At 52.9% G+C, this 14,597-nt stretch overlaps 2 protein-coding genes across 3 annotated transcripts in view; one reads left to right on the top strand and one right to left on the bottom strand.

Annotated features, from left to right (window-relative positions):
* Nucleotides 1-1,678: 1,678 nt before the first annotated feature.
* On the bottom strand, nucleotides 1,679-8,994 carry CINP (cyclin dependent kinase 2 interacting protein). Its single transcript, XM_070411605.1, has 5 exons — nucleotides 8,947-8,994; nucleotides 6,631-6,799; nucleotides 4,680-4,809; nucleotides 2,864-2,993; nucleotides 1,679-2,147 (listed from the first exon to the last, which is right to left on the bottom strand). The coding sequence occupies exons 1-5, from the start codon at nucleotides 8,951-8,953 to the stop codon at nucleotides 1,945-1,947; spliced, it is 639 nt and encodes a 212-aa protein (XP_070267706.1). The 5' UTR covers nucleotides 8,954-8,994; the 3' UTR covers nucleotides 1,679-1,944.
* Nucleotides 8,995-9,107: 113 nt separating this feature from the next.
* Nucleotides 9,108-14,597, top strand: part of TECPR2 (tectonin beta-propeller repeat containing 2) — a 68,602-nt gene continuing 63,112 nt past the window's right edge. For both annotated transcript variants that reach the window (XM_070411591.1, XM_070411598.1), the window contains exons 1-2: nucleotides 9,108-9,182; nucleotides 11,115-11,405. In XM_070411591.1, coding sequence (XP_070267692.1) covers nucleotides 11,187-11,405 — 219 coding nt within the window. In that variant the 5' untranslated portion in view covers nucleotides 9,108-9,182; nucleotides 11,115-11,186. The remainder of the gene's footprint in view (nucleotides 9,183-11,114; nucleotides 11,406-14,597) is intronic.

The following is a 14,597-nucleotide window of genomic DNA, read 5'->3' as shown; positions in this document are numbered from 1 at the left end:
TCCGCTGAGCCAAACCGGTTAGGGCAAGGTTGACACTCTTGGTGCACCCCTTTGTGGGCTGTGCACACAGTCTTGTTATAGTTAAGTCTTGAATGCTGTTGGTATCACTGGGAGAAATTGACCACCAGGCCAATTGGCTCTGAGGACCAGCTGTGTCTACAATGGGAGAACTGCTGTGCTAGAGACACCCTTATGGGGCAGGACTTGCTTCAGTGGAGCTTTTGCACTCACCAAGTCTGCTCCTTAAGTGTGTCTCTTATGGGTGTGAAGAGTTGTAATCTGGTGTGGTCTCACTCTGACCACTGTGTACACTGGCTCTTGGATCTCCAAGGAGGTGCAAAGTCAGCCACTGCCTGAGGACATCCAGCAGGAGCTACAGAGAGATCTGCAGATTCTTCCTCTTTGTTTGGGGTTTGGAGGTACGCAGATGAGGCCCAGCTGTGAAGCAATGAAGGCTGCTTACAAGCCTTGGGCCTTCTTTTGGAAGCTCTGGGGTTCTTTTACCCAGCTGCAGTTTGTTAGATTTTAGATTGCAATATGCCAGGCCATTCATATGCAAAAGCCTCTGTGCACAGCTTGGGTGGGGTTGTAAATTAGGTGGGGTGGGGTCTCAGGGAATCACAGGGAGGTTCAAACAGCAATGGTTGGTTGCCGTAGGCCCTGCCCCGATAGGTCCCTGGGTCTCTGTGTCCCACAGCACCGTGCGGGAACAACGTATGCTGAACACCTCTGTGAGAAAGCTGCCCTCGAGTTCCGGCCCGATGCCAGACAGTCCAGTTTCTCCCCGTATGAGTCTGGGTCCCCAGAGTCTCACCCGGAACTGGAGTTAAGAGTAGTTGGGAGTTTGTATCTCCCGCTTGAAAAAGACCACAGCATACACAGCTGCCAGCCCGTTTCGCTCGCCTCCGTACCTCTGCTCTTCCGCACCTCTGCATCTCCTACCTGTCTAGATTCGTTTTTCTTTCCCTCTAGTTGTTGAACTTCCACTCAGCCAGCCTTCCCGTGGTTCTGGATGATATCTGTTTTGTCTTTCAGATGTAGTTTTGATGTGGTTGTTCGAGGCAGCAAGTTCAGGTGTTTACCTATGCCGCCATCTTGGTCTCTATGGTATTTTTTTAAATATTTTTTTTGTTAATCCTCACCCGAGGATATTTTTCCACTGGTTTTTAGATAGTGGAAGGGACGGGGAGAGACAGAGTAACATAGATGTGAGAGAGACATATCGATTGATTGACTCCTGCACATGCCCCGATCAGGGCCAGGGATTGAGCCTGCAACCCTTGACCAGAATCAAACTCAGGACCCTTCAGTCTGTGGGCCAACATTCTATCCACTGAGCCAAGCAGGCCAGGGCAATATATTTTTACAGATTTCAGAAAGGGAGAGGGAGAGAGAGAAACATCAATGATGAAAGAGAATAACTGATTAGCTGCCTCCTGGGCATGTGCCCAACCAGGAATCAAACTTTGACCTCCTGGTTCATGGGTTGACGCTCAACCATTGAGCCTCGCCAACTGGGCAAACTCTATATTATTTTAAACATTAGCTGTAATTACAAAACTCAAAAATTCAAACAACACAGATAAGTATAAAGTAAAAACACTACAACTAGGGATTTTCTACAAAATGCAACCTGTGTAAAATACACCTGATTTACAGAAACAGGATCACGCCATCCTTCCGTTGGACTCATTTATTTCATGCCGAGGTCCTCAGGGGTGTCGGGTTCACCGTGGGTCGACAAGTGACACTGTGTGGCAAACAGTATGAAGCAGACACAGTGCATTTGCAGAGGCCGTGGGGCGCTGGTGAACCGGTCCAGTCTGGATGACCCTAAGAAGTGGCCAGGCCAGAGCCTGGGGCATGAAATGCAAGACTCTCCACCGTGGGTGCTGCAGAGGCCAGTGGAACGGGTGGGCCTGGAGAGCAGCGGGAAGCCTGGAGTCACAGCGCGCGGTGCCCCGTCTCGAGCAGCATGCTCTCCAGAAGCAGCCTGCTGTTGCTCTGTATGTAGGGCTGGTGCAGCCACAGCGACAGGTAGGTGAGGGAGAGGTCATGGTCCGCGGTGTGCGCCAGCCCATCCACGATGGTGCGCTTCAGGAGGAGCTCCGCCCCGTACATGTCCGAGAGGCGGCGGGAAGCCTCGTCTGTAACAAATGCGAGTCTCCCCTTAATGGCAACCACACAACGAAGCACCTGGGCGGGAAGCTGCTGGCTAAACGCCAGATTCAGCTCCAGCGCAGAGGTCAAGAGGTCAAGGACCGGCTGGTGTGCACAGCAGGAGCACGCGGCAAGTACACGAAATGAAAGAGTAACTCTAACCTCCTAACTACTGGGAACCTGCAAGGCTAAAATGGTAGGTTAACCTCAAACTGACAACACTGCAATACACACCAGTTAGCAGGTTTGACCCACTTCTCACTGAAAAGTTGAGATCTCAGTTGATATAAAGTAGCTTAGCCCTTCTTTTGAACTAATAAAGCTAAAAATAACCTTACTTCGTAGGGCTTATGAAAGCAAAGGGTTTCATTGCCCAAGCAGTCTTCTCCCATGAGGTTCACTGAAGTTTTATCCTTATTCAAACAAAACAAAAGGCAAAAGAACCATCTTTTAAAAAAAAATTTTTACTCATTCTACCCACTGGTTTAAAGGGCCAGTAATGGCAACCTGCTTCATGGGTCTCTAATTATGTTTTTACTATTCTTTGCTGACTAGGTGAGTAAGCCAAGAGTAAACGCTCTATTTGTTTAAGATACCCCCGGGCTCCTTCCTCCGAATGCCTGCCAGCGTCTCGGCATGCCAGGTCTAAATGGCACCAAAGGCTCTCCGCACGCACCCGACAACCCAGGCAGAGAGGACTCACAGAAGTGGGCGGTGGGCCACGTGTGAAACAGGGGCGGCCGGCTGCTGTCCTGCCCGTAATGGTAATTTTCCAGCTCACAGACTCCCTTGGTAGTTGAAGACAGCTTTTCCATTTTCACCTGTATTTTGGTCTGAAACGATATTAATTTGGAAAATGAGAATAAGATTTGAAATATACTCCAGGCTCAGAGTTAACAGCTCCTTAAGATTTCAAAGCTAAGACATGGAAGTTTGTTAAGACCAAAAGTCCAGTAATTCCACCCTGTTGGCTCCGTGTACAGCAAATCCAGGCAACGGAGGCAGATGGCTGCTCTGACGTCACTCATCTGGATCACTTCAGTAACAACCCCATTTCCAGCCCCCCTTCACTCAGATTCCAAAGACCGGCAGGAACCAATCCCCATGCAGGTTCCTGCTTCTGTGGAAGGCGTGGGGGAGCCAGTAAATGATTTCATTTCTGATTCTTTCATCAACTGCCTCTGAGTTTACTGGAACCTCTTGGAGGAAGAAGAGGGTGAAGGGGGGATACCTGCTCTGTCTCCTAACACAGTACAGCTCCAGGCGAGAGGGAAGGCTGAGTCCCAAGGACGAGATAATTACAAAAACCTAATCCTTGAGAGGAGACAGTAGCCCGCACATCACCTGAAGTCGGTACTGCATTTCAATCTACAGAAAAGGCCGGCCCTCACTCGTGTTGCTCAGTGGATAGAGCGTCCGCCTGTGAACTGAAGGGTCCTGGGTTTGATTCTGGTCAAGGACACATGCTTGCGTTGCAGGCTCATTCCCCAGTAGGGGGCGTGCAGGAGGCAGCTGATTAATGATTCTCATCATTGATGTTTCTCTCTCTCTTCCTCTCTGATACCAATAAAAATATATTTTAAAAAAAAAGAGAGAAAGAAAAGGCTAAGTCCCCAACACACCAAAAAGCATTTTCATCAGGAGAAGTTAAAATATAAAGACTTTATGTTAACGGGTGAGTGATAGTTATCCAAGTTCAAACGTGCAAACCCCTATCCCTGTGCCCGGCAAAGAGGCGACGTGTCTTGTCCATGTTTGGTGGCCAGTATGGGGGACACTGACCTTCGGACATCAGTCCATTAACCCCTGCGAGCGGTTCTTGTGTGCCAACCAGGATCCTCGGCCAGCGCCCATGGAGCCTACTTCTGTACCAGCTGCCACTAAGAATGGGCCTTTTATTTTTAATTTTTTAAAAAATATATTTTATTGATTTTTTAGAGAGGAAGAGAGAGGGTAAGAGTTAGAAACATCAATGAGAGAGAAACATCGATCAGCTGCCTCCTGCATACCTCCTACTGGGGATGTGCTCACAACCAAGGTACATGCCCTTGACTGGAATCGAACCTGGGAACTTTCAGTCCGCAGGCCGATGCTCTATCCACTGAGCCAAACCGGTTAGGGCAAGAATGGGCATTTTAGATGGTTGAAAACAAATCGAGAGGAATACATGTGAGATATGAGAATTACATAAAATTGAAATTTCTGAGCCCATAAATAAGGTTTCGCTGCAGCACAGCTACCGCCATTTGCCTCCAGACAGAGCTGAGTGGTTACAAGAGACACTGGGGGCCCCCAAAGCCTCGGCATGTTTACAGTGGAGCCCAGTGAGGGGGTGGCCTGGCAGCGGACAGCACATAGGACCAAGAGAACAAAGGTCTAGGACAGCATCTTAGGACGTCAAGACTTAAAGGACAGGCAGAAGAAGAGGAGGGAAAATCCAACCTGTGAGCGGGGAAGACCGCCCTCGGTGTTCCTGAGAACCAGGCAGCCCCGACACGCCCCGGGGCCTCGGGTCTTACCAAGCCATCTAAAGTGGCCCGCAGCTCCTCACACAGCGCGTCCAGCTCCGCACTGTAGTCCCTCGGCCTCTGCTCTGCATTCTCATCGCAAGCCGGGCTGCGGCTCTCTAACTCGATCTTGTCTTTACTCCTGGACGAAATGGAGGAGTGGCAACAAAACACAGTCCGTAAGCTAAGCTCGCCTCAGACGTCAGGGTAAACTCGCGCACACTCGATATCCATGTAATGATGTCAGATGGTCGGCAAAGGTGTTGCATGTTGTTAAACGTGCTCACTCACTGACATGTTTATGTCAATATGCAATGAATACATCCGTCAGTGACTCAATTTCCACAAGAACAAGCCAATTACACTCAGCCTGTGGCTCCTCGGTGGAGGGTGGGGTGCTGGTGAGGAAGATGAGTTCACAAGCTGGGGATGCCTGTGTAGCCGAGGCTGTGGCCCACGGGGCAGGACCCTGACCTAGCGGAGTCACAAGCAACTCGGAAGGAGAAAATTCCACATGAAAGAGAATGGAGAATGCGGAGCACTGGGACCGGCTGAGCCGGCTTCCAGGAAAACACAGTGGAGGCTCCAAGCGCCTTCGGTGGTGCCAGCGGCCTGGCCAGCAAGGAAAGCCTAGACGCGCCTGTAGACGCAGGTGAGCTAGAGAACAAACGTATGTAATTAGGACTTTGAGGAGGTTAAGAAAACATATATACAGGGTGTCCCCAAAAGTGCATACACACTGAACAGCTGATAACTTAATTTTGAGAATGAAATATACTTTAGTAAACACTGCCTTTATAATTGTTCAAAGTGTGTGTATACATTTTTTGGTGACACCATCTATATATATAATCTAACCTGGAGACAGCAACAGATCCCACAGGTGAAGGGCTCAGTCCCCACAAGTGACCCTCCCAAGGGTCCAAGTTGTTACCTGTACTTCTGACTGACAGGCTATAAATCAAGGGATCCCACAACCCTGTCCTCCAGTTCAAGTCATTTGCTAGAGTAACTCATGGGACTCAGGAAAACAGGTTACTCAATAGATTCCAGGCTTATGACAAAGGGTATTAAAGAACAGCCAGACAAAGGGGCGCATGGGGTGAGGTCCACAGGGGCCCCAAACGGGAGTTCCTGTCCCTTGGGTTTTGGGACACCCTTCCCACACATCAAGGTAACCCTGTTTACAACACGGAAGTTCTAATGCTCTTGGGACTTTATGGAGGCTTCATGATGCAGGCAGGATGGACTGGACCACTGGCCACTGGTGATTAATTCAACTTCCAGCCCCTCACCTCCCAGAGGGGTGATGCTAAAGGGGTGGTGCTGAAAGTGCAACCCTCTAATGGCCTGGCTGGTTCCCTTGGCAACCACCCCCTTCCTTGGGGGCTTTCCAAAAGTCACCAAAAGTTACATAAACTCAGATGTGGTGGGAAGGGGCTTGTTCTGAATGAGCGGACACTCTTATCACTCTGAAGCTATTTCAGGAACGGGGACTGTTCGAGGACAAAATACCAAACATTATAACAAAACACTCTCCCATGGCTCTGAGCAACTAGGAAATCATAAGGATTTTCAGAGTTGTGTATCAGGAATAGGGAGGAAGACCAAATATGGTTTTCTTATAAATCACAATAGCACAAGATAAAATGCAACCTCATGAAGATAAAGTCCCTTTACCTACCCCCACCCCCAATACTCATTCTTCCTGGAAGAGACCAATGTCCTGAGCTGAGCCTGTGTCCTACCAATCCATTCTAATAATTTCATGCACAGGTGTAACCATGGTCAGCACATAGTGTCATTTGTACTTAAGTGCACATATAGTTCACACTTGCATATACTGCTTTACCACTTTCTTACTTAATAGAATTTAACTTATCCATGTCCATTGAGACCTCCCTGAAAACGTGTGCCCAAGCAGTAAGGGTGCGGAGCTCGGAGGAGCACGAGCAGTACTTACAGTAAACTGATTTTCATGTTGGCAATGTTGTTTGCAGTCGCAAAGCCTGCATCATTGAGGGTTTCCCACTTCATGATTAAATTATGCCAATCGGCTGCATTGTCCTTAATTTTTCTCGCACTAACGGATAAGACAGGTTTCCGGGACGTTGCACTTCCAAGGGTCTTTGCTGATAGGCAGTAAAAGAAACATAGTTATTGTGAAATTCTTGATCATAGTTGGAGGGCAAATGTCCTCTTAAATCTCAACTGTAAGCCGATCTGAAACGCTACATCTTCTGGACAAACAGCGTGGAAACACAGAAGAATGGATGACTGGGGAAGTTCCCAGAACAAGAAAAAACAATTGTTTTTAAATTTTAAGACTCTCCGGAGATGGCTGGACCCTTTCCCAACTTAATGGCTCCACAAAGTTTTGCCTTAAGCACTTTGACCACTTTCAATGAATGTCTTTATTCTTATTTTTTAATTGATTTTTTTTTAGAGAGAGGAAAAGGGAAACAGAAAAACATCGATTGGTTGCCTCCCGCACACACCCCAACTGGGGATCAAACCCGAAACCTGGGTATGTGCCCCGACCGAGATTTGAACCCACCACCTTTTGGGGTGTGGGATGATGCTCCAACCAACTGCGCCAGGGCACTGGGACCATTTTCAAAGGTTGGGGATAAGGCAGAGTGTGACTTCCTGCCCAAGCCCTCCATGCCCCAGCCAGTGCTCCCATCACCTGCCTTAGGCACTGATGCCTCACATTCGATCAGAGCTTCGTGCTTCTCCAGACACTGGCCAGGCTGGCCCTAGAGATGCAGAGGCCACCTCGGTGCTGAGGACGCAGGAGGCAGTCCCAAGTCCTTCAGGACCTGGCTTCCTCTCCACCGCAACCCCTTAATCTACAGCTAAAATGAGCTCCTGGCAGCGCCTGGAAAGTGGAGTCGCCTGCAGCCCTTTCTGCTGGAAAGTTCTGTCCTTTCCTGGGCCAGTGCTGCCCATGCTCCAAGACTCACAGCGTCCCAGCGCCTGCGGGAAGCAACCCTCAGACCGGCAAAAGCCAGCTCTCTTCCAGACCTCCCGTGCCCTCCCTCCCTACTTAGAACCCTTCAAAGGGTTCTGGCCCACAGGATAAAGTCCAAATTCTGTGGGAGGCCCCTTAAGGAGTCCAGCACACACAGCGGTACAGTTTGGAGTCTAGACGCTGAAGGCCATACTGACTGGATTAGAATCCCAACTCTGCCCTTGCCAGCTGTGCAATCTTGGGCACCTTAGTTAACCTCTCAGAGCCTTAATGTTCTCATCTGTAAAACGGAGATGCGATACATCTACTTCCGAGAGTTGATGTAAAGATTAGATAACGTATGTCAAGCTGTGAGGGCCTGGCACTGGCAAGTATCCAGCGTAATGTTATCCCAAGGACCTCTCCAGTGTGGTTTTCCATCACCACCGAGCAGTAACCTCAATTCTGACACTCTCACCCGAAAGGGCCTCGGATCCCGCAGGTTCAGGGCTCAGTCCTACAAGCCTGTCCCTTCCCCCAACCTTCCACTTCACATGCCAACAGCAAGCCCAGGCTGGCTGTTACCTGTGCTTCCGACCTACCTGCTTGGATGGGAGTTCCCAAGGCCCCTCCCTTGGGTAGTTCAGTTGCTAGAGAGGCTCACAGGACTCAGGAAAGCATTCTGTTGACTAGACCAACTGACAGTGTGTGTATGCATCTGGGGGGACCCGGTAGTCAGAGAACCACGCTCGCGAATGGCAGCTTTCGGTGCAAGCGCGGGGACCGAGCCCGCACTGCCCGGGGAGGTCGGGGCACCGGCTCCGCGACGCTCATTTGGAAGGACGATTGCAACGGGAGCTTCGGGACCTGCGCCTCTCGCAGACATTGTCCCGCCCCACGCAGGGGAAACCGAGGCTCGGCCAGGCTGACCGCCCCAGGCCGATGCGGAGCCCACGCAGGGGAAACCGAGGCTCGGCCAGGCTGACGGCCCCCAGGCCGATGAGGAGCCCACGCGGGGGAAACCGAGGCTCAGCCAGGCTGACCGCCCCAGGCCGATGCGGAGCCCACGCGGGGGAAACCGAGGCTCGGCCAGGCTGACGGCCCCCAGGCCGATGAGGAGCCCACGCAGGGGAAACCGAGGCTCGGCCAGGCTGACCGCCCCAGGCCGATGCGGAGCCCACGCAGGGGAAACCGAGGCTCAGCCAGGCTGACCGCCCCAGGCCGATGCGGAGCCCACGCGGGCCAGGGCTGGGGCCATGCACGGAACCCGCCCCACGCACGGCTCCCGCCTCCCACCCGCCCCGGACGGCGGCCAGTTTCACGCACCTTCCATGCGGCCCGCTGATATCCCAGGAAGGAGGCCGGGGCCCCGCCCATGCCGCCGGAAGTTGCGTCACTTCCGCCCGTCGCCGCTCTAGCCCCAGAGGAGCCGGCTGTCCCTCCGTGGGGCGGGCCCGGCGGCCCAGGGAACGGGCTCCCGGCAGCCCCCGCGGCCCGGCCTCCACCCGCCCCTTCCGCCGGCGGCGCCGAGAGTCCCAGTGTCCGAGGGGCCGCCGCCGGAGGTGAGTCCGGCGCCCCTCACCCCTCGCCCCTCGCCCCTCGCCCCTCGCCCCTCGCCCCTCCCCGCCTCCCCGCGCCTCGGGGTCGCCTCGCCCTCCCGCTCCCGTGGCGACCGCGCGGCCGCCGAGGCTGAGTGTCCGCACACGGAGCGCCGCCTGGCAGCAGCTGTCGCCCGCCCCCCGCCCGGCCCCGATTCCCCGATTCCCCGGCTCCGCCCTCGCTCCCTCCGCCCGGGCTCGGGATGGACCCTCGTGGGCCGCAGCCCTGGCACGTCCCGGGGGTGCGTACAGCGACGCCTCTGTCCCGGGCTCAGGCCGAGCAGGACGGGCCGTGCGGGTGAGCGGTGGGCAGGTCCGCGGGCGGCGACGTCCCCGCGCGGAGCCCAGTTCATCCCGGGAACCCGTGGCCCGTTCCCGCTGCGCCGGTGGAAGGTGGACGGGTCTGGGAGGCGAGGCGCTGGCCCGGTGCCGGCGGCCGGTGTGCCGGTGCCGAAGGACGGCTCGGCCCCGCTTTCTCGCCAGGTTGCGGGCTTTGTTCCGCCGCCTCGGTCTCTGCAGGGGGTCTCCGCCCGGGCTGCTGGGGGGCGAGCTGCTCGGGGCGGACTCTGTCGCCCAGGAGCCGCTTGAGGGGTCCGGGGGGCCGGGAGGGGACGTTCCCGCAGAGACCGGGGGTTGAGCAGCAGCTGAGTGACCGGGAGCGCATCCCGGGAGAAGGCGGGCCGGGCAGGGCCCCTGGCGAGTGTCGCTGGAGAAGGTTGGCCGTCAGTCCGTCAGGTCGGCTCCGCAGACGGAGGGACCCACCAGGAACCCACCGCTGGAACAGGCTGCGACCCAGCACCCCGGGCGCCTCGGCGAGGGCCTGAGGTCTCCGTGGGCCCAAGGGCTAAACGCCCCCCCAGCCTGGTCAGGCGCCCCCCCAGCCTGGTCAGGTGCGCAGCGCCCACCTGTAGCTGCCGGTCCGTCAGAGCTGTACCTGTGACCTGGGGAAGGGAAGGACTTGGAGGGCAGCCCTAGATTCCCATCCCAGCCCTTGGTCTTGAGCCTCTGGCCTTCTGTACCTTCATCTAAAGTTGGGTTCGGCCCCACCAGTGTGGCTCAGTGGTGAGCGTTGACCTTTGAACCAGGAGGTCCCAGTGGGATTCCCGGTCAGGGCACATGCCCGCGTTGTGGGCTCCATCCCCAGTGTGAGGCCTGCAGGTGGCAGCTGAACGATGATTCACTCTCATTGATGTTTCTGTCTCTCTCTCCCTCACCTTTCCTCTCTGAAATCAGTTTTTAAAAATATATAAAAAATAAATAAAGTTGGGGAAGATGCCACCACCTGCCCTGTAGGGGAGGGTGAGGATTAAATGAGTCACTTTGTAAATTGTAATGCTGTGTAAGGACTGAGTCTCTAAGGAAGCTTTGAATCCAAAGTGCCAAGAGGTGTGGGTCTCAGGGAGGAACAGATGAGAGGCCCTGCAGGGTTCCCGCTCGCCGGCTGCCCAGCCTGCTGCCGCGTGGGGCTGGTTCGCTGTTTCTTCCACGTTCCACCCTCCTGGCAGACATCAGCGTTCAGGATGTTTTCCGCAAAGCCTGTCCCATACTGACCTCACCCCTCTCCCTCTTCTCATCAAGACCCCAGATGCACACCGAAGCCCGTGTGGAGTTGCATATTTTCAGTTTCTCTGGCTCCCTGGCTAGATCATAAGCTACTTGGGAATAAGAACTTTTTAATATTCTTTCCACCCCTTCCACAGTATTTATCACAATGCAAATTACAGGGGCCAGTACATAATGAAGTGCATTTTGAATTAAAATGCTCCAAAAAACAACAACAAGTGGTCCGAATGACAGCTGGCTTGCTTTCTCTGTTTAGTGCGGCTCCAGCTAGATTCCTACCCGCCTGAAAGTTCCTGTTCTCACTACCCAACGTGACTTCTCTTTGTTCTCTAGCCCCCAGGTGTCCCTAGATGCCAAGTCAACACTCCTTTCCCTCCCTGAAGATCAGCCGTGGGAACCGTGGCCATGGCGTCCCCATCGGAGCCTGTTACGTTCAGGGAGTTCTGCCCTTTGTATTATCTCCTCAACGCCATTCCCACGAAGATCCAGAAGGGTTTCCGCTCTGTGGCTGTCTACCTGACAGCCCTGGACACCAGCGGGGACTACATTGCCGTGGGCAGCAGCACCGGCATGCTCTACCTGTACTGCCGGCGCCTCAGCCGGATGAAGAAGTACAACTTCGAGGTGAGTCCCGCTGTCCTCTGCACGCCGTGCCTGAGCCCTGGCTGATGTCCACTTGTTTGTGAGTTCCAGCGTGGGACAGTTTACTGCCCACTTACTAGCATGTGGCCTTAGATTCTCTCCCAGACAATACTTTGAAATCATCTTTAATTGAGGTGGGCTATAGATTAAAACATTGTGTTTTTTATTTTTTTTCCTGCCTCCAGAAAAATCTAGCATCATTTTAAAAGAGAATATTTAGTGTTTAATACTTAGCAGGAAACTTTGGAAGGAGGGATTTTTTTTTTTTTTTTTTCCGCTAAAAGTATTACAAAGGGTATTACATAAGTGTCCTTTTTTCCCCCCCACCCTTGACAAGCCCCTGCCCTCCCTTACTCCCCAGTGTCTTATGTCCATTAGTTATGGTTATATGGATGCATACAAGTCCTTCAGTTGATCTCTTACTCCCCTCCCTCCTGTCCCCCAACCCTCGGAAGGAGGGATTTTTAAAAAAATTTATTTTTATTGATTTCAGAGAGGAAGGGAGGGGGCAAGAGAGATAGAAACATCAATAACGAGAGAAAATCATTGATCGGCTTCCTCCTGCACACCCCCTAATGGGGATCGAGTCTGCAACCCAGGCCTGTGCCCTTCACCAGAATTGAACCCGGGACCGTTTAGTCCACAGGCCGACGCTCTATTCACTGAGCCAAACCAGCTAGGGCTATACTCAATTTGAACTAACAAAAATGGTTAGCATGCACGTAGCACTTACTATATGCCAGGCATTATTTAACCTTTACATATATGTATTAACTCATCACATGCTTAGAAAAATTCTATGAGGTGGGTGTTATTTTGATCCCCATTTTACCAGGGAGACACTGAGACACAGAGGTTAAGGGACTTGCCCAAGGTCAGGATTAGTGAATGGTGGCAATATTGTCTAAACTTGGGCAGACTGGCTCTAGAGTTTATATTAATATATTTTTTAAAATATATTTTTAAAAACATATTTTTATTTATTTCAGAGAGAGAAAGGGAGAGAGAGATAGATACATCGATGTGAGAGAAACATCCATCGGCTGCCTCCTGCACTCCCCCTCCTGGGGATGAAACCTGCAACCCGAGCATGTGCCCTGACTGGGAATTGAACCGGTGACCTCTTGATTCATGGGACGACGCTCAACCTCAGAGCCACACTGGCTGGGCTGAAAGAGCATTTTTTCAAATGAAGTATGTTCCTAAAGAAGAAAGCAGACCTTTTACATGATAAGCAGAGCCTGGCATGTGTTTTCAAGAATAATCTTTTTTGGAAACCTTTTCTTTCTCTACACAAGTTAGTTAGAGCAGATGGCGACACCAGAAATTCTTGCTAGTGAGTGCCAGAAGCACGGAGAAATGTTGTGAGGAGCTAATAATAAGTACAAAAGTGTTATAAACTTGTTAAACATACTGTGTGACATACATAGGAATAGATCAGAAAGGTAACGTGCCCTGAATTTCTGATTTTCTGTTTTGGAATTAAATGTATGATCTCCCTTGTTAGCACTCAGCAGGTTGTTGAGATTTCATGGCTTTGCCTTCATAACTCTTTGCCCATCCACAACCATGCTGGTCCTCATTTCTGCCCCTTTGCCACACCTGCTGTCCTGTGCACACATCAGTAAGCATGTGTCCAGCACTCACTGTGCCAGGCCCATCCGAGGTCCTGGGGGTGCAGGAGGGCGCAAAACAGGCCAGGTACCTGCCACACGGAGCTGGGAGTCTAACGGGGATCGGAACCGAGCTGGGAGTCTAACTGGATCAGAACCCAAGCTGGGAGTCTAACGGGGATTGGAACCGAGCTGGGAGTCTAACGAGTCAGAACTGAGCTCCGAGTGAAGTGAAGGGCTTTAGTCCAGAAAAGCAGGTCCTTTGATTCCCTTTATGTCAGTGGTCGCCAACCTTTAGGACCTCACGGACCACTGGTTGGCGACCACTGCTTTAGGTCATTAAACATTGTATAAGTATTCACGCTTTGTTTTTTGTTTTATTTGTTTTAATACCACGCATCATTCGGGTCCCTCGGCCTGGCCTGTGCCCTTTCACAATCCGTGACCCCTCAGGGGATGTCAGCCAATTTCAGCCTGATCCTCTCAGGCCAGGCTGTGCACCGGGCCTCTAGTATGCATATAAGATCTTTGACTAATCTCTTCCCCCTTCCCCCCTTGCCTCTGAGATTCATCAGTCTGTTCCATGTTTCCATGCCTGTGGTTTCCACTCCTGCGTTGAGCATATGCCCCCTGGTGGTCAGTGCACGTCATAGCTACTGGTCATCCAGTTGCTTAGGCTTTTATATACTGATGTATAGATATTTTTATTTATTTCAGAAAGGAAGGGAGAGGGAGAGAGGGATAGAAACATCAACAATGAGAGAGAATCGTAGATCTGCTGCCTCCTGCATGTGCCACACTGAGGATCGAGCCCGCAACCCCGGGCATGTGCCCTGACTGGGAATCGAACCCTGACCTGGTTCATAGGTGGATGCTCAACTACTGAGCCACATCAACCAGGCTAAGTATTCACACTTTAAACTGTAGTTCTTGTTAGTAAAAGAAGGAAACCAGTAAAACAATTCTTATAAATTTAATGAATTCGTATCTTATTTGAGTCCTCTTAAATATTTCAGAATATTGAGGTCTGTTGGCCATTGGACGTGCCCGCAGTCCTTTCCTCCGCTTGCTCTGTCCCCCCTGCACTCCTGTCCCCCCTGCACTCCTGCCCCCCCCTGCACTCCTGTCCCCCCTGCACTCCTGTCCCCCCTGCACTCCTGTCCCCCTGCACTCCTGCCCCCCCTGCACTCCTGTCCCCCCCCCGCACTCCTGTCCCCCCTGCACTCCTGCCCCCCCCCGCACTCCTGTCCCCCTGCACTCCTGCCCCCCCTGCACTCCTGTCCCCCCCCCCGCACTCCTGTCCCCCTGCACTCCTGCCCCCCCCGCACTCCTGTCCCCCCCCCGCACTCCTGTCCCCCCCCCCGCACTCCTGTCCCCCCTGCACTCCTGTCCCCCTGCACTCCTGCCCCCCCTGCACTCCTGTCCCCCCCCGCACTCCTGTCCCCCCCCCGCACTCCTGTCCCCCCCCCGCACTCCTGTCCCCCCCCTGCACTCCTGCCCCCCCTACACTCCTGTCCCCCCTGCACTCCTGTCCCCCTGCACTCCTGCCCCCCCTGCACTC

The sequence above is a fragment of the Myotis yumanensis genome, unplaced genomic scaffold, assembly GCF_028538775.1.
Source record: "Myotis yumanensis isolate MYYU_CA2020_CCGP unplaced genomic scaffold, mMyoYum1.0.hap1 SCAF_1, whole genome shotgun sequence".
In the NCBI taxonomy this organism is placed as follows: Eukaryota; Metazoa; Chordata; class Mammalia; order Chiroptera; family Vespertilionidae; genus Myotis; species Myotis yumanensis.
This window is presented reverse-complemented; position numbering and strand designations above follow the sequence as displayed.